A 23,026-nucleotide genomic window follows, 5' to 3' on the forward strand; every position below is an offset into this window, starting at 1 on the left:
TCTTTATAAGAGCTGTTGATTTTGCAAACCCTCCAGCCGCAGCGACCCTTTCATCCCCCTCCCTGCCTGCTCCCCTCGAAAAGCCAATCCCACCTCCAAGATGGCAGCGAGCAAACGTCTCGGTGGCTGTGACGGCGCTAACAGCCCGGGGGCAGCAGCCGGTCCCTGGGACGCGATGTCCCGGCCAAGCGCTGCCAGGAGCAGCTTGCTGGTAGACGGAGCAATTACCTCCGGCGAGGAGGAGGGCAGACGTTGTTTTGCAGAGGGCGCAGGAATTTTTCCTGCGTTTGCAGACTTGGCTTGCGGAGAGAACTTTGGGCTGGTTTGCTTTCTTTCAGCCAGATTAGGATCTTTCTTGTGCACCGCGCGCGGGGCTGTTTATTAAATGCTGTTGGCAAAACACAGCCCACCGCAAACCTCAGCGGCGGCCGCGCTGGATGCGTGCGGCTCCCAACGCCAGCTGCAAGAGAGGGTGCGGCGTCTTGCTCCGACGTCAGCAGCGGAGCCGGCTGGGGCAGAGGGCTCTTCTGCACCCCAGCATTAGGAAATCACTCAAAGCCTGCAAAAGACTCCCCAGGCAGATTGGCTATTGACAGTGATACGCTGGGCACGAGGCGATGTCCTTGTTTCTGTAGCTGGTCAGAGCGGTGCCTGCATTCCCCCCGTGAAATGGGGGGACTTGTCTCGCCGCGAGGGTGAGCACGGCCCAGACCGTGGGGTGCTCGGGCCGTGATGCTCCCGTTTTCCCTGCAGGGTCACAGCCAGGATGGTTACGCGGCCGTAGGATGGGGATGTTGGCAGGTGCTGCTCTGCCTCCTCCGGTCCCACCATACCCACGCTGGGACCGTCCCCAGGAGGGGACCTCGCAGGAAAGCGGGAGACAAACCCCAGGGACATCCCCACCACTGCGGGCAAGGAGCTGGGGTGCTGCCCTTCGGCTCGCAGCCCCAGCCCCCCCCTGCGCCGGGGAGCCATAACTCGCCCTAGCCCAGCACGGAGCGAGACGCTTCCTGCTCCGGTGCTTATCTCCATGGCCAGGCGGCCTCGAGGAAGCCGAACACCCTCGCGCTGTTGCTCGGTGGCTGCCGGCCAAGGGTGCACTTGTGTTTCGCACAAACACGGCGGGGCCAGTCGCTCCCGCTGTGGGCATGGCACCCGGGGTTCGGTCGGCGGCGTCCCGGGGCGGCAGCGTGCCCCCGCGAGCAGCACAGACCGAAGATAAATATTTTTGACCTGATCTCACTCTTGTATCACACAAATCCGCGTGGACGCATCCTCGCCGTGCACCCGGCAATCCCAGCCCGGTGGATCCTGATGCTCCCCTGGGGAAAGCCTCTGGGCGTTGTGGGTCTCGCAGCTCGGCAGAGGCAGCATCGCGACCCCACGCGTGTCGCTTCCCCTTGCGAGTGACCCAGAGGATGCCAGCAACGGCCGCAGGGCACAGATCGAGCACAAACTGCCACCGCTGTGTCCCGGGGGGGCAGCGGGGTCCCCGGAGATACCCTCACCAGGACACGTGCGAAGCCCCAAACACCCCACAAGTATTAAACCTCTCGCTGCCGCACCCAGCACCCAAATTTGCTCCTGCGTGAGAGCTCTCAAGGGGGAGATGATGCCCCAGCCACGTTGTGTCCCTCGCCCCCCACTAATGAGCCCCACAACCCACTTCACGAAGGTCCAGCAGCGTGACCCAAACCTCGGGCAGCTCACGGGACGCGTGCCCGCAGCTCTTGCTATAGCCCACGGGACTCAGCTACGTACCAAGTCCCTGCTCCTGAAAAGCGAGGCTCCTGGCCCAGGAACCACTGACCTGCCATAAATCTCCAACCTGGGCCCAAAAACCTTCCTGGGAAATCAGTTTAGGATTGCTCGAGCACGCAGCAGCGCTTAGCCGTGCTATTAAATTCACTCCGGAAGAAAGACGGATCGTGTCTCCCATGGCTGGGGGGTTTGGTCCTATCTCGTAGCATCGGGTGAATCCGGCACGGGATGGCTTCCCACGGAGGCCAGCAGACCCCAACACAGCACTGCTGGGGTCTTTCTTGAGGACATCCTTGGGGACAGGGCACCAGTGCTTATCTCCATTAAAATTCCCATGCGCATCCCTACAAGGGGCCGGCGGCATCGGGGCGAGGGGCCGCGGCGCTTTCAGCGCCGCGGCCCCTCGCCCCGGTGCCGCCGGCGTTTTGCACCGTGCAACCGCCCTGAGGGCATGAAGAAATGCCAAGAGCGTGTAAAACCTCGATAAGGTCAGCGGGTAGGAAATGCAGCCGAAATCCTTGAGTTTCATAAGGGGGTTGACAATAGCCCGGAGAGCTGCCAACTTTCCTTTCATGCACCGAGCAACAAGCGCCCTCGGAAATTTCGGGTTCTTTGCAAAGAAAAGAGCTGAAAAGAAAAAAAAATTTTGCTGAAGGAGGGAGTTTTGGCACGGTTTGCTGAATTTCAGCTAGTTTTGCTATGAGATGGTGAGAAATGTCCCCTCCAGCGTAACTGAGCTGGGGGCTGCCCTTGCTCATCCCCAGCCCGGGAGGGAGCAAAAGAAATAAATATCATGAAATTCAAAAGCAAAGGGAAAACACAAAGTTTCTGCATAAATATTTAGGCTTTGCTATAAACTCCCTGCTGCAGGGCACTTTTTGCATTTCAAAGTTGGGATTTTCAATGCAAATGCTGCTGAGCAGCCAAACCTGCCGTGGTCCAGGGGACTGCGGGTGTAAGAGCACCCTCGGCTCCACTGGCCACCAGCCTCGGGTTTTGCTCGTGGGGAAATCCTCGGTCCTGCTGGATGGAGGCGAAAATCCTCCAAGGAATTTGCTGAGGGAGATGCTCGGGTGAAGCCATTTCTTGTCCCTAAGGGAGATGGGGAGCTCTGAGGGTTGGAGAGGTGATGGCACCACCCTGCTGGGGCAAAGGCAGCTTTTAAGCCAAGAGTCTTTATCTACTGGCAGAAATGGGTGAAAAAGAAGGATATTTGGGAGCTGAGCTCTGCAGTGGGTTTGTGCCCTAAAAGCGGCTGCAGAGACCCAGCCCCAAAGCCCCAGTGAAGCGTTCGGGCCCCGAGGAGGATGCACCAGTCCCAAAATCCTCCCTGAGCTCCCTTCCTGGAGGGACCTGGCATGACCCATGGCTTTGGGCAGAGCCAGGAATGGCCACAGGGCCACACCACCCCGTCACCCCCCCACGGGGATGGGGGTCCCATCCTGCCCCTTCCCAGGGCAGCAAACAGCATCCCCAGCCCCACCAATTAACATCCGCACGGGTGGCTGGGTTTGCAAAGTGTTCGGGATTTGCATTTGATTAAAATTAAGTGCTAGGAAAATAAAGGCACGCCAGTTCCTTATTGCAGCTGGGCCAGGGCGAGGTCCGGCGGGGTGACCGGTGCGAGGAAAAGAGCAGGGACGGGGAGGACAAAACCCCCAAATTCGATATAAAAGGGGGCTGGGGCAGGGGCTGGAGCAGGGGCTGGGGCCTGGGGAGGCTGAACGTCGGCCAAAGCGAGCACACCCAGCGCTCGGGACGACTCGCAGAGCTCGTTGGGTTTTGTCCTCTCCGCTTCGGTTCAGAATTTGTATATGGAAAAAACATGCCAGGCGCACGCCAACAGACCCGCTCCATCTGGATAAATAGTTAACCGAGTAGTCAAAATAGCTGGTGCTACAAAACAGCTGCTGGGACAGGAGGCAGGAGGAGCATCGCTGGAAAAACGGGACGGGAGGAAGGAAGTGTTCGAGCGAGGGGATGTGCCGGAGGGCAGGGGGGGGACAGGCAGCGGCAGATGGCCCCACGGCACTGCCAGGGCTCCCCGGTGCCCCCCCACCAGCCTCCCCTGGGCTTTGCTGAGCCTCTTCCCCAGAGCATCCCAAAAAGGGGGGTGCTGGAGTGGGTGCCCCAAGCACTGGTGCCCAGCTCATGCCACAGGGTCAGGACATGGGGGTGCCCCACGGCAATGTGGGGGGCACAGCAGGAGCCCCTGTTCACTGTCCCCCCAAAAGCTCAGCACGGCGGGGCTCCCGGGGGGATCGGTGCTGGGTGCAGCTGCACCCACAACCCTGGGGTCCCTGTCTGGAGGCCTCAGGCTAGGGCAGCACCCCAAAAAGCTGCACAAAGGACCAGAGGGCTAGAAAACCCGCTCACCGGGAGAGCTGGAAGCAGGAACGGGAGATGCGGGGTGGGAGGCGGTGCTGGACCCCCTGGAAGCAGAGGGCGAGCTCCCACGAGGCAGCACGGCGCAGCCCACCCGAGGCAGGACATCCCCAGGGACGGGGCTCCCTGCAAAGGGCTTTTAAAGCAGGGAATGGCTCTTGTCCATCCCTGCTGATGAGGCAGGGCTTAGCCCTAATCCAGACACCTGAACCAGCTGCCTACACCCGCAGGCTCGGATTAGCTTCCCCCCACCTGATGCACAAAGGGCGCATTTTCACCAAAAGGGAAGTTTTCCAGCAGAAAGCTCAGGGACAGGGAGCTGCCTGTCCCCAAACCCACACCCCAGACCCCACGCAAAACCCACAGCCCTGGGCTAGACGTGAACCGGGAGCCGCTGATGCCCCTCGGGGCCGGTTTTCCTGCAGGGGACGGCCGGAGCGGACAGCCAAGGAGCTGCCGCAGGAACTGGGTGTCCCCGGAGGGCCCCCCCAGCCTTGACACCCAACCACGTGCATTGTTCACTGTGGGACAGGCCCAGCACCTCAATGGTGGCTTTTCTCGAGCACGTCCCCAGGGACAGAGAGAAGGGGCTGGAGAAGGGGCTGGAGCCTTGGCATCGGCTCCCCCCGCTCCCCAGAGCCCCTGCAGCCAAGCTCCCATGGGAATGGCTCTGCAGGATGAGAGGGACGGAGCCGCTCCGCGCCCACGGGTGCCGGGATGCATCGCAACACGCTTCGGTCGCAGCAGGAAAGATGTTAGGATGGGAGGAGTTTGGGTACGCAGGAGCCGAGGGAGATTTTGGGGAGGAAAGGCACGACAGGGATTGCAATGCCGGAGCCGCTGCCCTGGGAACAGGTATGGAGTCACGAATTTTGGGATGCAAAGCACTCGTGTCCACCTTGCTGCAACCCGCCCCAGGGTTACGGGGACAGTCACTTCAACGGGTCCCAAATCCACCTCCCGAAGGAAAAACCCAAGCAGAGACTGGATTTTGCCATGATTTGGTGTCACGTGGATGATTAAGAGCCATTTCTGAGCCCGCGGCTTTCCCGGGAGCTTTCCCATCCTTCACCTCTCATCTATTGCTCCATGAGAAATACGGAGCCTATTCCCACGGCGGGCAGGGACGCGGCCACGCAGCCCTCGCCTGGCCCCGTTAATTGTGGTCATATTCGGCTAATTACCCGAATCACTCCCACCCCCTCCAATGCAGGGAAAAGAACCGCAGCGATTCACACGCCTGGAAGGACGTTACAGCACCCGGCCGGGGGGAAGCTCACGCTCACCCAGCGAGAGAAGTTTTTGCGATAGGAAAAGATTTTCTTTTCAAATGCTCCTTGCAAGATCTGTAGGTGCTACCTGCAGCGCTCGTTTATTGATGGTTTCTAACTGATTTTCTAAATTACAGCAATGCCACCGGCAGGAGCAGCAGATGCTCCGGGTGGGTTTGAGCCCGGCGGTAGGAAGCGTCGCAGATGGCTCCAGTCCCGAGAACCAGGCAGTGCAAGTGCCTGATGGACACCGAGGACCGATGAAAAATTTATTAAAAGATTTCTTATTAACCCTTCGAGAATTATTATTCTCTGCTGTAGCTGGACAAATGGGAAGGAGAGAGCGCTCTGAAATTTCCAAGTTGGAAAAGGCCCCGAAATGTCAATGTTCCCAGGGAAAATTTGGAAAAAAAAAGTCATTCTGCTTCGGCCAAAACATTGTATTTCTGCAAAATCACTTTGTTTTCTTTGTGATTTTTCAAAGCGTGGTAACAGGGTGCAATATAAACCAACTGATTTCCAAAGAAGAGTAACTTGAAAACGAAAAAATGTAAATATTTGTCCTGATGGAGTGAAAAGGGCTGCTCCAACATTGTCAAGAGCTTCCCTCGCCCCTGCTCCCCCGCCCAGCGTGTTTTGCTTTAGTTTTTGTGAGAAATCAACAGTTGGAGAAAGCTTTTGGATTTTCCAATGGAAAAGAGCTGGAGGGACGCCTTTTCTACAAGTTCCGCCAATTAGCGCCTGGCTCCCCAGCCCCGCAGCTGCTGTGAATTTTCCATTGCTGGAAATCTTAAATATCAAAACTGGATGTTTTTCTAAAAGACAAATCCAACTGCGGGGCAGGTCAGCAGCCGCTGCCACGCCGCACGCCGCGCTCCCTGCAGCCCTCTTCATTTACAGAAACATCCAACCGAGCGTGACCGATTTCTCCTGAAAAGCTTATTTTCCACCCAACGGCAGCTTGGTTTTGTCTGACCGCGGGGTGATGAGCAGCGGGAGAGCCGGACCATCGCTAAAACACTCCAGCTGTTCCCCCTGCCCCTCCTGCCTACGCACCCCAAAACCGCTCCATCCCTCCCGGAGCAGCTGCCCAGATGTGCCTCTGCTCCAGATGTGCATCGCTGCTGCAAACCCGGGCAGCCCCCGCGCGTGCCCCCGCAGAGCCGGCATCGGGGACACAGTTTGGTTTATGGCGGATCCTAAATAGCTCGAATTTCAGGCAAGCTTTGACAGACGCAACACGGCGCTCGGGGTCAGCACGTGCGCGGGGGGACGGCCAGCACGGGGACGGAGGAGGTGCGAGACCTGAGCGGCGTTGCTAAACCCAGCCTTGTTTTATGAAAGTCATTAAGCTTTTTTTCTTTTTTTTTTTCAAATGGTAATGCCCGCACCACGTACCAAATACATCGCATTAGTCAAAAATACAATTTCCAACACATTAAATATTTAGAAGCAACGCTAAAGCAGCAGGACAATAAATAGCAATAACGTTCGGGTGAAACGAGGAGGTTTCGTTTAATTATTTCATTGCCACTTGTGGCAAAAGAAAGGCCAAATCCTGGAAACCTGCTCCCTGCCTCCAGCCCATCCTTGTCACCGGGACCATCCCGCCTTCGTGCCCGGCCGGGGCTGCGTGTCCCCCGAGGCTTCTCCGCTCTCCTTTTCAGCATCGCTTTGGGTCCCAGCGCAAAGGGCTGGAGCTCTGGTTCTCTGGGATTCAACCTCGCAGCCCAGGGGTGGATTTCTCCACCTGGCTCCGGAGGTTTCCCGGAGATCTCGGCGCGGCGGTGAGTCAGCCGGCAGCGGAGAGCGTGACTCAGCCATGCCGAGGTTCGGTGCACGGAGCAGGGAAAGCAAATACCGGCAGCTCAGCCATGCCGAAACGGCGGATCCCACGGCCCCGGTGCCAGGGACAAACCTCAGCTGCATCTGCTGGGGGAAGAAATGAAACACAGCAAGAGAAAAGCAAGAAATTTATGGTCAGGTTGCTCCACTAAAGATCAATATAAGCTCTCTTTGCTCATGGAAATGCTTTTGATATCCATCGCAAATCACCGTCCTGAACCTGGTGCAGGAGAAACCCGAAGGGAAATTCCCCCAAGATCATTTCCAACCTCTGGGTGTTTTTCTCTGGGCACCCAGCAGCCACGACTCACGAAGCCGATATATATATATCGGGTTTCTTTAATGTCCCTAAAGGGTGACGCAAACCCCTGGGAAGGCTCCTGGTGCCGGGGACAGCACAGGGCCAGGGTGCTCTGGGGGAAAAAACCTTGCTCCGTGCCACGCTGCAGCCCCGGAGCCGGGGCAGTTCTTGTTGCCCGAGCAGGTGCATGAGCCAATATCCCCAAAGCACTAATTTTGGGGGGTTTTATGCATTCAGTGAGAAAACCCCATGGTGTATCTGCAAAATTCCTGCTGACGGGCTATGGGACATCACCGTCCCCTGCCCTTCCTAAGGCATCGGCTTCAGCCGGGGACCTCGCTGCAAACCACGCTGTCCCCAGCGCCGCTCCACCACGAGCACAATAATTTTAAGGGTAAAAAGCAGAAAAACAAAGCCGTGCCGAGGGGCCCTAGCTGAGCAGGCTGCTTTAAGGCTGTTGCCTGCAGAAAACCAGTCCCGGGGGAGCGAGGAGTTTCCTTAATGGGGAAGGGCAACGAGGGCAGGACTAGGGCAGGGCTTTTCTCAGTATTTTTTGTTAGGTGGCAGAGAAATCTGAGGGCAACAGAAAGGAGCTGGAAAAACAAACAGGTGTGTCCGGCGGCGAAGGGGCTGTAGCTATAGCAATGGGACAGGCCCTGTTGACAAAAGGCTGCACAAAGGACCTTCTCTAGAGATTAAAAGCGCTTTATGAGCTGGCAGGGCTCCCTGGGAAGGCGCCGGGGCTGCTACCAGGGCCGGGGAAGGCAGTAGGTGAAAAAGCAGGACAGGGGGGAGCGTGGACCGGGCACAAACCTGCCGCCTCCAGCATCCCCCTGAGCTGGGATTCCTCGGTGGTCCGTAGAAATGGGACGGTCGTGCGTGGGGCTGCTCCGTCGCTCCCAGCACCACGGCAGGGTCCCAGCTCTGCAGCAGTTACCCCAAAGGGAGGAGTTTATTTTGGGGATCCCCCCCCCCAGCTCTGCTCACCAGGATGCTGCTTTTCCAGTGTCACCATTTTGCAGTCGCAGCCTAGGGCTAACGCTCACCGGCTCGTAGAAGTCTCCAAAGTTTGGGTGGGGAGCGTAGGTGCCCAAGCTGGATGCTACCCTCGAGTCTTGCTCCCGCAATGGGAGAGGCGAGATCCTGCTGCCGGGTTGTGCCGCCGCTCAGAAAGCCCCGATGGCAGCACCCAAAGCAAAACCACGCACAGCAGCAGGTCAACCCAACGCCTGAGCCATGACGCTGCGTCTGGGGGTGCAGCATCCCCAAACAGGACCCCCCCCCCGGCATCCCCTGCGGAAAGGGGATGCTCTGGCCCAGCAAACCCCTCCTGGGACACCTGACGCAGGCGAAGGAGGCACCTCTGAGCCAGGAGCTTGGCTGTGCCACCAGAAGAGAAGGTCAGAGGGCCAAGCCGCACCGTCGCGAGGGCAGAGCAAGGTCTGGGGAGCCGGTGGCTTGCTGCCAGCGGCTGGTGGGGGGACACAAAAACCAGCCTTTGCACAGAGACATTCACGTTCAGGTTGAGTTTTGCCGCAGATGAGGGCTCCCGAATACTGAACCGAACCGCTCACAAGCTGGGGCTGAGCTGCCATTGCCTGTTTTGACTTATCCGAGACTTGCCAAAAGACTAGTTTGTAATTAAAGCCATAGATCAGCGCTGACAACGGCATGAATCCCCACACAGCCGCTCGACGCCACACAAAGATGCCTGCAGCTCGCAGCAGCCCCGGGTAAGAGGAACCCAGACCTCACCGGCAAGCAAATTTTTTATTTCAGGGCTAGTGTGGGAGCTTGAGGGATATTTGAGAGAACAAGCAAGTGGCGATGCCTCTGCCTTCAGCATCTGGCAGCCGGAGGGCTGCCCAGAGCACAGCGGCTCTTAGCACCAGGAGAAGATGCTACATGGGCAACCACAGGAACGTGGCAGGAACCAGTCCCTGAATTAGAAGAGGAGACCACAGGCAGCTTTATGGGTGCAGCAGGGATCTGCTTTCTTCCCCTGGGAGCCTCCCAACGACCTCGTGCAGAGGGTGTAAAAATCAGCAGCCATAAGTCGAGTCAAGGCGCTCACCCGCAGCTTACGCCTGCGCGAGCGAAGCCATCGCCGCTCTCTGGTCTCTGTTAGCTCAACCAGAAGCTGACCCGGTTCTTGCTGAACCAGGTGAGGCTCTGCGGTTCTCTGAAATCCTCAAAGCAGGAAAATCCTTCCAAGGAAAAAAAGCCCAAAGGCTGCCTTGGGCAGACGACGGTGGCATCATGACTGTGTCTGTCAGGGCAATAAAACTGCCGGTGGGTCACTCGCGTGCCGGGAGCCACGTCCCGAGGGGGGGACACACGGGACACAAGGCCAGGTAAGGGCAGTGCTGCTGTGCAGGGTGCAGCACCCTGGGGTGAGGAGTAGTGGCTACTTTCTGGGGGAAATCGAGAGCAGGACTTTCCCCCAGGGAAAGCAAGCTCCTCCTGCTCGGGAGCCCGGGAATCACACACATATCGCAAAGGGCAGAGCTGTCCCAGCAGTGACACACACGGGGTTTGCAACTCGGAGAAGCTGCAGAGCTGCTTTTAGCCACGGAAGCCGGCGCATCTCCAGCTGACCCACGCTCGGACCCCCAGGAGCCCAGGCAGCCACCCGCCTTCCCCCGCGGTGGTCCGTGGGCAGCGGCTGCCGGAGCCGGGCAGGGCTGGCACCGCGGGGCCGCCGGCAGCCGCTCCGGGGGCGGGCAGCCCCGCCGAGGCCGTATGCCACCGTTGTCGCTGTACCGAGAACAGGCGCTTCCCGCTCCCCGCGACAGGACACGCTGTTCCCAGGCGCTCGGCTGCCTGGCGAGGGCTCGGGATGTGCTTGAAGCAACGAGCTGGGAAGTAAACGTGTGATTTTTTTTTTTGGCAGAAAAAACCCTCTAACAGCAGCAGCCGCTCACCCTGCAGAGGTGGTACCGACGGCTCTTACACTGCGTGCAGCCGCCCTGCAACCTTTGCTGGCCCAGGGAGCACGAAGGTGCACTGAGCATTGGAAAGAAAACAGGCAAAAACCCCCACGGAACTGGAGGGATCTTTCTCATGCCCTTCCACCCCTATTTTGGCTGCGAGGAGACCTCGTGGAGCAGAGCAGCATCTCTAATTCCCATAGCGCCTGGCAAGCACGGGGGACAGGCAGTGAGACCTCCTGGACATGGGTCCACGCTCCTCATCCAGGGATCTCCCCCCTCGACTTTATTAAAGAAAAGCTATAACCTTTAAGCATTATTAGTGCAAAATGCAGGAGGGATTTGCTTTACTCTCGGAGAGCCTTTGAGTTGCTGGTAAATAAAGCAACTATTTTCAGCCCCCGGGGTCCTGCCTCCACAGGAGGTTTGCCTCCCTCGACCGCATGAAAAGGCAGCAGCCGCAGCAGCGAGCCGGCGCGCTGGGGAAAGCGGCAAGCAAAGAGCACAGCCTCCGAGACGCCGTCAGCTTTGAAGAAGCTGAGACATCTTCTGCAGAAAAATAAGGTGCCAAAGATCAAAGGCATCACCGTGTATTTTGAGACGGGTGAACGAGTGGAGGAAAATGTAATTTTTCAGAGCAACGCAAGAAGGACAATTATTGAAGGCAAAGCGATGTCATTTAAAATCCAGCTGCGTATTCAGAATTGACCCCACGGAGGATGAAACGCTCTTTCCTCTTTAAATATTAACACTCACAGTATGAAGGAACAAAAACATTTAAAAAAATAGAAAAATACAATTGGTGGGGAGAAAAAAGCCCAACCTGCTACTCCGAGGAACATAAAATCCAAGGTGTGAGCAGGGGGGGCAGTTCTGTGAAACCATTGACGTTTTTGATTAATGAGTTTTCTGTGGGTGGTTTATGTAAAGGAGAAGGGTAAGAAACGCAGACATGACTTATTCTCAAGCAAGCCGATGAGGCTAAAGGTCTCCTGACTCAATAGTTCTCCTGACTCAAGAATTAATCTTTTTTTTTTTTTCTTTTGCCTTTGCAATTTTGCTGGATGCAAGAGAAAACCGTACAATTTGTGAACTTCCTACCAACAGTCTGGTCTGTTTAGGCTCCAAGGCAACAAAACCAATTTAAAGCCTACCTTTAAACGCTTAACTAGATGTGTTTAAGATTACACCTTAATTCCATATTTAATTTAATCTAAGATAAGCATGGTGATGAACTGAAGCCCTAATGAATGTCTACCTTTATATGTATATTGAACTCCTCCTATCATAGGAGTTATACCACAGGAGACAACTTGTTGGAGAGAGAAAAATCTGTATAGGATGCTTTTACTGATTAGAAAGTATATAGTCATAAAAGGAAGCATTTCCTGGGATTCTTCAAGCATTAACATGGGATGTTTCACCCAGAAATTCAGACCGAGCTTCAAGAACCTGCGGCTGATGGCAGTAACTGAATACAACCCATACCCGCACTGCAACCCGTACCTGCGAAGCCCTCCCAGAGCAACGCCCAGCAGCTATCCAACAGCGCAGAAATAACTCTGTCGCATACTTCGACGAAACTTACTGGGTCTGGCTAAAAACACACGGGGAATATATTTAAATAAAATAATTACCAAAACACGCTGCGCATCACTTCGCCTCTTTTCACTTCGTTTCGTGTTTGTCCACATTCCTGGTGCAGCAGCAATGCCGCTAGAGCGGAGCAGCAGCTCCTTTGGAGTCCAATAAGGTGTTTTGCTGGTTCCCAGAAATTTTGTGTGGTTGAGGAGGTTAAAACCGTTGGGTGCCTGAAAGGCAGCGAGGTGAAAGCTGAGCTCCCAGCCCACCTCCACAGAGCTGCGTTAAAGGCAAGGGGAATGACTCCTTACAAAGGGCTAAAAAGAATTTTGCATGTCAGATATTAGGCACGAAGCAGTAGGAAGGTGTGATGTTTAGCACCGACCTTACCAACACCTCCTGGAAGAGAGCAAACACCACCTGAGAGCAGCAAAGGGCCGTCTTCAGAAACCACCAGAAAGCCCGAGCGCCGGTTCTCTCTGTATCCCCAAGGAAACGCCGCACGGCTCCGTCTCTGCCAAGCGAAGGAGCCACAAAACGCGGCTTTGTGGGCAACTTGCAGCAAGGCACAGAGATGCGCTAGAGCAGGTCACAAAAGTAAGAAACAACTGAAAATGTATTAGCGGAGTCACTGCCCAGAGCCATCAGAGGAGAGAATACAATTAAGCTCACCACAATTAGTCAAACGCCAGTCTTTTGCAGGTAGGGATGGGGAACTCGCCCCAGAGCGCTTGTGAAGAGAGGAGAGGGCGTTCACCGCCAGACGTGGTCCACACCGCGCGTGTGAAGCGGAGCGTCTCGTCTAGCACTCGCTCATGTGCACAGGCAGGTATCAAAATGGCTTGGAGTAAGCGCGTTTGATGATACTAGGTGCTAGGAGATGCTAACAAAGCGTTTTGGAAATAAGCCTGCGAGAGAAGGTATCGCTGACAAATATTTGCAGGCGTTTTAATGTTACGTTTCTTTAGTTTTCATAAAATTGACTTTTTCCATGCAATGCAAGCTTAAATATTTGCTATTTGCACTGCAAATGTTTTAAAAAAAAAAATGCAGTAAGATTTATGGAAAGTCAGACAGTAAAGTGGGGAATGGAAGCAAGAAACCAGCTTAGGGGGAAAAAAAAAAAAATCATTAAAGTTGTCAAAAAGCATTAGTAGGAGAAACTCCCCAGCAAACTGCCTTACACGTAGGTGGAAAGACCCTGTCTCCAAGACAGGCTGGTTATCGTTTTTCCACTTCTTTTTCCGTGTTTCCTAAATCCAAACATTTTCAGCCCTTGAATATAAAAAGAACGAGTCTCGAAATGCTAAGGACCACTCCAAAACTGTTTGAGATTTCCATCTATTTATCAGGAATTCTTGTTGATGTTTCCAGTTGGACAAAATAAGGTGTTTGGGTGTTTTTAAAGTGTTTATTCCTCCTTAGACTGCATACCCATTTATGAGCCTCACTACAATGTTGCAGCCTGGGTTTGAGCTGGGTACCAGCTTTTCATTATTTGTGCTTTCTTAGGTAAAAATCAGGAAAGATTACTGCAGAATAGACCCGATTAAATTAGACCTGACCATCATGGAAAGAATGAGCTTTAATCTTACTTCCTTCACCTCCTACTTAATTCCTTCCCTATTCACAGTGGGTTTCTCTCTTATTCACTTGAACCGGAATCGACTTCTTTGCTTTAAATTCAGAGGTGGCCAGATTTCTGTTTCCCCCTACAAAGCCCAGCACAGTTCCTGTTTTTCCAGGCCATTTTACCAATGCACATTCTTTGTTCCAGTTATTATCCAGCCTGACCTTCTACAGACTAACCGGCCGAGTGTTGAAAAGCATCCTCTTTATATAATTAATCTGTTTTCCACCATTCTAGTAGCTTTACCTAAAGACCAAGTCATGCTTTTTATAGGCTCCCACGGTTGCGGTTGTTGTTTGTCCCCTGAAAACAAGGTATGATGCTTGTGCTGGTGCCTTCCCCAGCAGATACCCAACACCACTCACTTCGGGTTGCAAGAAACCACGTTCATCATTAGAAAGGGAAAGGAAAGTACCGAATCAGGTTATCGGGGCTTCCTCTGCTCCAATGCGCCCAGATTTTATAGCAGGGGTACCTTCATGGATTTGCGGACGCTCGCCCCAGATTTAAAATGGTATAAAAGGGCAGGTCTTGCCCTAATGTTTGCAAAGATACAAGACCCACTGGAAATGTTACAGCTGAGCTAGGCTGTGAAAACTCAGGGCGTTTGGGCCAGTTCTGTTTCAAGCATGGTGTAGCCTTCTCCTAAAAGTAGGTTAAAAAAAGTCACCCACTTACAAGTTAGCTTGCAGCCTAATTTTGATCTCTTGGAAGAAAAAGAGTCTTAATTATCTTGATCTGAAAAACAGCGGTTCCCAGACATGATGGTGGGGATGATCCCTGTTACATTCCAATGCCTAGGACCACACTAAATTTAATAGCAGATTAAACTGAATTTGTTAGATTTATCACCTTGCTTACACCGGCTGAGACCTCAAACCTGGTTGTCTCAGGGAACGGTCCCCATTCTCCCACAACTTCACAATCATACTATGTACTTGTATTTAATAAAATTACCTAGTAAGACCATTCTCTGAGCACGTGGAACCAGTGGAAACAACTTACAGCTTTAGGTCAATACAGAAAGATGTCGACTTCCTCACTCACACTTCCCTGAACAACCCTTGCCTTGAGCCAAACGCAAGGTAAATAAACTTTTAAACTAAGCCCATTGGACTAGGTAGGAACAAGCACTTCCGCTGATAAACACCGCTAATTAGAATGAAGAGATACTAAGACAAATCTCAGCTTTACATGAGACATCTGGTGCCCCAGATGTGTCTTTCAGGTCTGGAAGTAAATAAATACAGGCACTGAAACCAATGGATATCCACGGGAAAACTTCATTTTTAGGATAAGGCCACTGGAATGTAAACAGCAGGGCTGGAATTTAAGAGACGGCTCCAGAAGTATGTATCCTGCATCGTTTGATACAATATCAGATATATACTAACCGCATGAGGAAAAGCAGGTTTGCTTACAGGCATTGAAAATGAAGATTCGTAAGGAAAACCCTGGATCTCACTGCAAATTCAAGCATTTAACATTCAGTGAGGAGAGAAGAAAAGCAAACAAAAAACAGACACTGTGTTGTACTTTTTTGTTTTTATAGAATTTTTACAATATATTTCTCTTCATTTGCATATTTTACCCACATCTGTAGCTTTCTTTTTACATGTTGAACTGAAGTGGAATAAATCTAAAGGTCTGATATATTTTAAACAACTGATAAAAATTGCAAAGTAGTAAACCCGTAAGAAAAGAAATTATAAAACTCTTTTTTAAGTGTTTAATGAAAGCAAGTCAAATGTATCATTAGGAACAATATGGTTTGTTTTAAACACATCATAGGTGATTCAGGCAGGACAACTTTTTTTTTTTAATATTAGGCACATTTTCAGCATACCTGTTTTCCAGACAGTTTTATACTATTCAATAGTATCATCCGCATCCACTTGGAACTGCTGCAGGATTTTCAAAATGTGATTGATCATGAATATTCATTATTGGTATTCTCTTCCCTCTTTCTTTAAAACTATCAGAAGGGAAAAAAAAAAAAAAAAAAAAAAATCAGTGTTTCTTGTCTCTTAAAAAATCCGTAACGAATGATTGAGTTGTAAGGCAGCAACAGATTCAGTGTCAACTCAGGTCACAGTCCTTCAGTTCCATCTAGTGGGTAGAAATTATATTTAGTGGACACTGTTCCTAGACAGTCCCTTCAGGGCGCGATGACTGACTCACAAGGCCAGTTACTGCTGGTAGAGTAAGTTAAGTGGTACACCTAGTAAGGAACACTGGCCACTCCTGTGTCATCCTTGCAGCCTCATGTCTTCATACAGAAAGCAGAAAGACAGTCCAACGGAAAAAAATGTGAGTATGATAGAGCCACGACAGGTTCTGTGAATGGTTTATTTACAGTCTTCATCCCTGATGTTAAAAAAAGAAAAAAGCCTTCTTGGACTAAAACAGGCAGATCCCGGCAGCATGCTACATGCCTTAGCAAATCAGCCCATTGCACATCCTTGACTGCTTAGCCATGGATTCACACTGAGGCAGTGAATAGAAAGTCCTACGCTCAAGAAGAGCAATTTCAAAATGCTCATCTATCCCATCAATACGACTCCCTAAAGTAGACTTAAGAATGTCTCATTTTGGTGGAGCAACTCCCCGTTCCTGGAATCTGTTCATGCTATTAGAAAGTGTGAAACAGTTGGTTCCTCAGGGATCTCTCAGACACCCCTGCAGTGAGATTGCGAACTCAAATACGTTACTCGGATGTGGGAACAAAACGATCCACGCGTTAAAGATACGCCACAACTTTGATAACTCCCTTCCCATCGTGATCTCATTCAGGAAGGAAGGGAGGGCTTTAACCTTCAACTACAGTATATTCGAGGAGGGGGTTTCAGAGCAGTATCTCTCCGCCTCCTTTCAGTCTTTGATAAATAGTACGTTTTTCCTGAATTCTGACATTCTCATTTGCTAAGAGGGCCACTCCATCCCTGAAGGCAATGGCTTCAGCATAGTGCTTCTTGGTCTTCAGTTTTAAGTCTTTCAGGCAGAATAATCACATTCTGATTCAACCTCATCCCCTGAGGAAGCATTCACTTTGCACTCACCTGGCTGAACAGAAGTCAAAACATCTTTAACTACAGCACTAGAGGCCATCCAAAAAAAGGGGATGTATTACTGCACATTTCCCTCTCAGAGGGAGATTGGACCACCCTTAAAAATTCCAGCCCCAGCTGGTAAGACCGTCAATTCAGAGGTCATCCCCCAAAGCGGTGCTCCTGTGCACGTTGCACATTGCTATTTAGGCACCACTCACCTGTTGGACAAGCAAGGTCAATAAGCACATTCCCTTCTGACAGAGCCACTGACTTTACACAACTTGCATTCAGTTACTACTGAAGCTTTTGGTTGCTTTTTTTTTTTCATATCCTAATGTTGAGGTGACGAAGTGAAGAAGAAAATAATTAGCGCAAAAAGTTCTCTGAACTCATACTTGACAAGACCAGCTCTACATGCTGTATAACGCTATACAAAATAAACCCCCAAATCCTTCTATGTTCTTTTTAACTCTTTGGAAAGGGAATAACCAGTGTAGTTGAGTAGGAAGAAAGCCAATTTATTTCAGCATAGAAGGTCTGTAATTCATTCCATGGTCACTAAGAGTAATGCAGTTATTGCTCTATAAGGTAAGACTGGATTGATCATTAACCCCCACGCTGAGTGCTGGGAGTCCGGGTTCCCAACATTGCCAAGAAGGACCTCCTAAGCCTCTAGTATCGAAATAATTAAAAGAAAAAAGCCTCATGAATAATTTCTTGTAAAGATGTGATCTTCGAGAAACATGTAAGTTCCTCAGTTCTTCATATTACCACTGCTTTGTGAACGGAGGCCAGCCTTTGCTCTCTGCCCTAGAATAACGTACTATTTAGAATAACACATTGGAGATAAATTAAGGTAAGAATAGATGATCCAGCTGATTGAATCAAAGAACAGGAGAAACATTAACCTCTTGCACGAGGATGCTCTGAAACTGGAATCCTTTAACTGCTATGTGAATCACCCAGAATTTGTTTTACAACCTGTAGTTTAGTAAGAATTAAAGTTCTTTTCCTTGGGTAGTAGCCTTCAAAGCAAAAGCAAACATGGCAGGATTCAAGAGTGGACCATTTCTGCATCAGCCCACCAGATTCTGGTTTGCCTATTTCACTTCAATGATATATAATAGATGCTGCTGACGGCATCACTCTGAGTTCAGCAGTCACGTTCCATCAATCAAGTTTCCTTGGGAGCAGACGATACCAACGCAGGGGCCTTCCATTCTCATAGTTCAGCTACCTTCTTTCGTTTACTTCCTCTGAATAAAAAAAAATATTGTTCTGTTTACTCTAACATGCTACAATATGTGCATACATAACTGTAGGCGACGGGTGAGTTACTTCAAGATGTGCTTTTTCATTGAAGTGCGCTTTTACTTTTACAAATTCTACATCAAGGTGGAAGGAAGGAAGGCTGCAGAGTGCTCATACACTGAAGCTGAAGGAACTTTTCCTGAACGGAGTTAAGATGTTTGTTCCAATGTCCTATGGACAAACTACTCTATCCCATGCACTCCGGCCTGAGCCAGTATTAAACATTCCAGAAACTTGTTGATTTGTTCGGATAGTTAATGGCAAGGCTGATAGCAGCAATGTTTTTCAGGGCCTAGAAGAGAGAAGGAAAAACAAAGTAACGTCAAAGATTCTCCTCAATCCAAAACTGTAAAGAAATCCTTGTATGAAATTAAACAGAAATAGATAAATAACCATCCCGTTTCTACCTGGTCATCTCCTGGTAGTGCAGTAACTCTCATGCATCCAGGCAGTTTCAGCAAGGCAAGTGCACTTCCAGCTGCTGAAAGACCAGCCCCCCTCCCCATTTCCATGTTTTGGCAGTTGAGAGGTCAGTTCGGTAAAACAGATACACCCGATTACACCCAACAGCCAGTTTGTGGCACATCATCTGACTATTAAAGGAGAACAGCATTTGTGCGTAGTTCATTCACAAGTTTCAGAGGCCTGTCACGGTATTGTAAAGCCCAAGTTTATAAAACTCCACTGGGCAATCAGAAATCATCCATTATCTCTGTCTGCCAGAAAAATAGCACAAACCCACACATCTCTGGGGTTGTCCAATCTTATTACCTGTGCTGTACAGCGATGAAGATGATCTTCAGTATTTAAGGCAAGCAAATACTCCTGTAGAGATCCAAGCTCCTGCAGCCAGAAAGCATTCAGTGAACACCAACGTTTCTACCAAAGACACCATCTTACTAATTAACGTTAAAATGCTGATCATTATAGCACTCCCCAAGAACCAAAGGTATCAGAACTACACACAAGACTCTCCTGGACTAGAACATAGTTTGTGACCACAGAAATCAGTTCATTACAGACTGTTCATACATAACATTCAAAATCAATGCAAGGAAAACCACACTCAAATACCTTTAAATTAATTATTAAATCAGCATTCCTCAGAATAAACAGTGGCTTTAGGGCCTACTGCCTTAATCGCACAAGGAAGAGTCATGACTATTACTTAAGGTCCCACGATGGATAAAGCAACAGTCTGCCCCTGTATTAGAATTTGCTACCAGACTCCCCAAGAGAAAGTTGTTAATGTTTCTGAAGCATTTAATGTTTCTAAAGCTCTGATGAACTTTGCCAAGATAAAGGAAAACTGCATTTAGTTTAACACTGAACGACCTATCATCCCCAGCACTGGGAGAGGAGGGATACAAATACAGGAACTGCTTACAGTAACTCTGTTTTCTGTAACAAAGAAGAGTTCTGCAAGTGCACGATGAAGAGGAAGGAGAATACCAGGCTTGGTCATGTCATGACACAAGTTGTTTTCCATATGGGTGAAAAGCTGCCAAAGTGGCTTCAACAAGGTGAGGTCACAGTCCCTGAAAAAAAGTAATTTAAATTAAATAGCAATGAAGTAGTGAGTAACCATGATCTTACGCCTGTTTCTGGGAAGGGAAAAAAGAAAACAAACCCCAAACAAATTTAAGAGAATAAAAACATACAGTTTTGACAGTTAGATGTATAAATGAAGGAAGAAACACAAGTAGTATTTTAAAATCTAAATACAGTCAGGTGTTTCAGCCCAATGAATTTCATTCAGAATCAGTGAAGTGGAGAAAACCTCATATCCATGAATACATCTAAATGACTTTTCTAAAACTGAGTGGCCTCCTGAAATGAGGACTTTAAAATAACTATATACATCACTTTGCTAAATGCTCTAGCTCCACTGCTTGAAATTATATAATACTGAACTACAGCGCTGAGCAGGTGATGCCTGTATAGGGCAGACAGACAAAAATTGATATATAGCTTTACAAACAGTTCCAACCCTGCCTCCTTCCTACTCCTGAGTTAAAGCTAGCTAACCCCAATGTCACTTATCATACAGATAGGATGACAAATATCATTCAGTAGGGGGGGAGAAGGTGGGAAACTCAATTTCAGAATCTATCATCAGATTAAGACAAGAAAAATACTAAATATTATAAGCACAATGGAGACTTGATCTTTTAGCAATTAAATTTGTTGTCTACATGACAAAGCAGACATTTTCTGACGAAAAAAACTAAAGGAACTTGAAAAAATAATAAATCTGTGATTACAACTAATACCAAAATCAGTTTTTCAGACTTGAATACAGATCGGTGTATCTAAAATTTACAGAGTTAAGCAATGGTTTTATGTAATTGTCCATTTTTATTACTATATGTGAATATACTTTTTGACTTCTCTTTATCAAAGTAAGCTAGTAGGATGCTGTTTTCATGATTTTGCTTGTTCTGAACTGAAAGGACATAACCTAGATAAGTGTCAGTGTTCCAGCATTGTTGTCTTTGTTTCCAGCATCTCTATTGAGTTAATGTGACTATAGACATTTGCAAAGCACTATGAAAGCTCAACATTTTTTTGAATATGTATTTTCATAAGAAATACCCATGCCATACATACATAAACATTAGCACACCTATCTCTTCTAAAACTCAATTACAGGCTTAGTGGTACAACTAAAAATAATAATTTAAAAGTTATTTACTTTATAGAGAATCAGATCATCATTTCACCAGTTTATTATTCCATCCTCACCTTAATTCTGAAGTACGACTAATACAAAGAACATAAATTTCTAGAAAATTAATTGAAATCTTTTTTTTGTCCTCTTTCGGAGTGATTTTTTTGAATTCATTGGACCTTTTTTAAAAGCCAAGAAAGAAGAGAAAAAGTTTTCAAAAAAAACCCCTTAGAGTAAGTTTCTGCTATCAAGGCACTGTGAATTGTATCCGAAATGCAAATTAAGAATACCTACTTCAAATCATGGTTTTCTGGCTTCAAAATAATATCAGCTTAGTCACTTTTTCTTCTCCTGCCCTTTGCCTTTTAATGTACAATATAGAACAGTGCACCTACCTCTGGGCGCTGCACTGCACTATCTTCAAGAGCAAGTGGATAGCCTTCAAACGCTGGTGACCAGTCTGACGGCACGCTACCCCGACCTGCCATTCCCAGATTTTGGCCAGCGGGAGGTGAGGAATTACCCTTTCCTCAGACAGCATCTGCTTTAGAATTTCAAACCCTGGGGGGAATCAAACAGCCGTTACTTTTGTAAGGATCCATTCTGTTCATATATTCAGTTTTCTCTTCTCCATATACTAAGTATTGCTCTGGCAAGCAAGAAATATCGAAGAAAAATACCAGGCAAAAATCAAGAGATAATTCTAGATTACATGCTGACATCGCACGTCTTTTCTGGGGCAAAACTTAGATAAAAATTAGAAAGAATCCTACCTGAAATTAAAGTTTTGCCCAAATAGGGCAAAAAAACCACAGATCCTCACTATTATGTGATATGCAGCAGAGTTTTGCTGATTGCAAATCATCCACCACCCTCAATTTCATTAGAAATCTTTAAACTCTAAAATAAACGAACAAAACCTTTCATGCTATATCTAGAAATTAGATCCAGAACCAGCCTATTTTAATGGATAACTATTTTTTAAAAACACAATTACAATTATTTCTGTTTCCAATTATGGCACCTTGCAGTGTTTACTAAATCCTGTGTGTAATTACTGTCATATAATGAGACTTTGAATGCAAATAACATTATTATAATTGTTATCTCCAAGTCCCTGTGAAGATTTGGTATTTCTAGCATAAAGTCACAGCAAGTAAGAGACATTAGTCAAGTTTTAACTTGAGCAAAACTAATCACGTTATTTCCGAAACACTGGAGAAAGCAAATTCTAAGTCAAAAAAAGGGATAACCACAAGTCTGTCAAAGCTCAGCAAAATAACTCCAAAAAGTCCTTTCCGATACATTCTGAGCAGTGCTTACCTGTCTGAAACCTTCCAAGATGACCTGCTGTCACTGTAAACTTATAACCCCACTCAGTGTTACTCATGTCAGAAGTAAATCGGTAATAGAGTGTGTCTCCTGCGTACAAGGGAAGGAAGAAAATCCACATTACTACCTTCTGAGTTAGTTTTGCTATCACAAATACAATTCAAATGAAAAGCCTGTCATAAATTAATCCTAGATATCGTCATTCAAGAGAGGTGATCTTTTACTTTTTGGTACTTACGAAATGCACAGGACAGTATGATAAACAGGAGGCTGAAGCCTCCAGTGGAGGTTTCCACTGTATAAAGATACTTACAAGGATAATGTCTCTTACGTTTTTGTCAACTACATAGAAGAAGAGGGAGTTAAAGGAACTCTGTACTGCACACAGTTAAACTTCATTTCTCCAATTGTGTTATGGATCAGTTATGATTTATGAAAAAAGAACCTCTACATAGGCAGCCAAGTTCACAGTCCATTAAAGAAAAGGTTAAAAAACTGCAAAAGTAAAGTTGCACTGCTTTTACATGTCAGAAACTTTTACTCTAGGGAACAAAGTTGTTAACCACTTAAGAGTGAAAGAACTTCCACAACGTTTGACCATTTTACAATCAGGCAGTGGAACATTCAAGAAGTTCCTGTCATTGTAGCATCTACAGCTTCACAGAGATAAACACTGGTAATTAGCTGTAATGCTAAACAAAACATATCCTTACCTATTGTGCTCTGTAATATTAGATCTGGTTAAAACTTAGAATTTCCTTCTGTCCTGCCTGGGACAAGCACGCTAGTTTTCATTGGGAAGCAGAATTTTCAGTTTCATGAAGGAGTTTCATGAAGGAGAAAAACTTTGAAAACATTTTTTAGGATTAAAAAAAAAAAAAAAAAAAAAAAATCTAAAACCCTGTTCCCTTTCTCATCACAAAATGCAGCCATTGCTCTCTCCTACTCCCAGGAGTCT

General features: G+C 48.6%; 1 protein-coding gene across 4 annotated transcripts in view; it reads right to left on the reverse strand.

The window, feature by feature from the left end:
* Positions 1 to 15,232: 15,232 nt before the first annotated feature.
* ZZEF1 (zinc finger ZZ-type and EF-hand domain containing 1) overlaps positions 15,233 to 23,026 on the reverse strand; it is a 59,685-nt gene continuing 51,891 nt past the window's right edge. For all 4 annotated transcript variants that reach the window (XM_075168969.1, XM_075168967.1, XM_075168966.1 and 1 more), the window contains 5 exons: positions 22,060 to 22,158; positions 21,132 to 21,297; positions 19,453 to 19,603; positions 18,837 to 18,908; positions 15,233 to 18,357 (listed from right to left, as the gene is read on the reverse strand). In XM_075168969.1, the coding sequence (XP_075025070.1) occupies positions 18,283 to 18,357; positions 18,837 to 18,908; positions 19,453 to 19,603; positions 21,132 to 21,297; positions 22,060 to 22,158 (563 nt within the window). In that variant the 3' untranslated portion in view covers positions 15,233 to 18,282. The remainder of the gene's footprint in view (positions 18,358 to 18,836; positions 18,909 to 19,452; positions 19,604 to 21,131; positions 21,298 to 22,059; positions 22,159 to 23,026) is intronic.

Source organism: Calonectris borealis, chromosome 19, assembly GCF_964195595.1.
Source record: "Calonectris borealis chromosome 19, bCalBor7.hap1.2, whole genome shotgun sequence".
Taxonomy (NCBI): domain Eukaryota; kingdom Metazoa; phylum Chordata; class Aves; order Procellariiformes; family Procellariidae; genus Calonectris; species Calonectris borealis.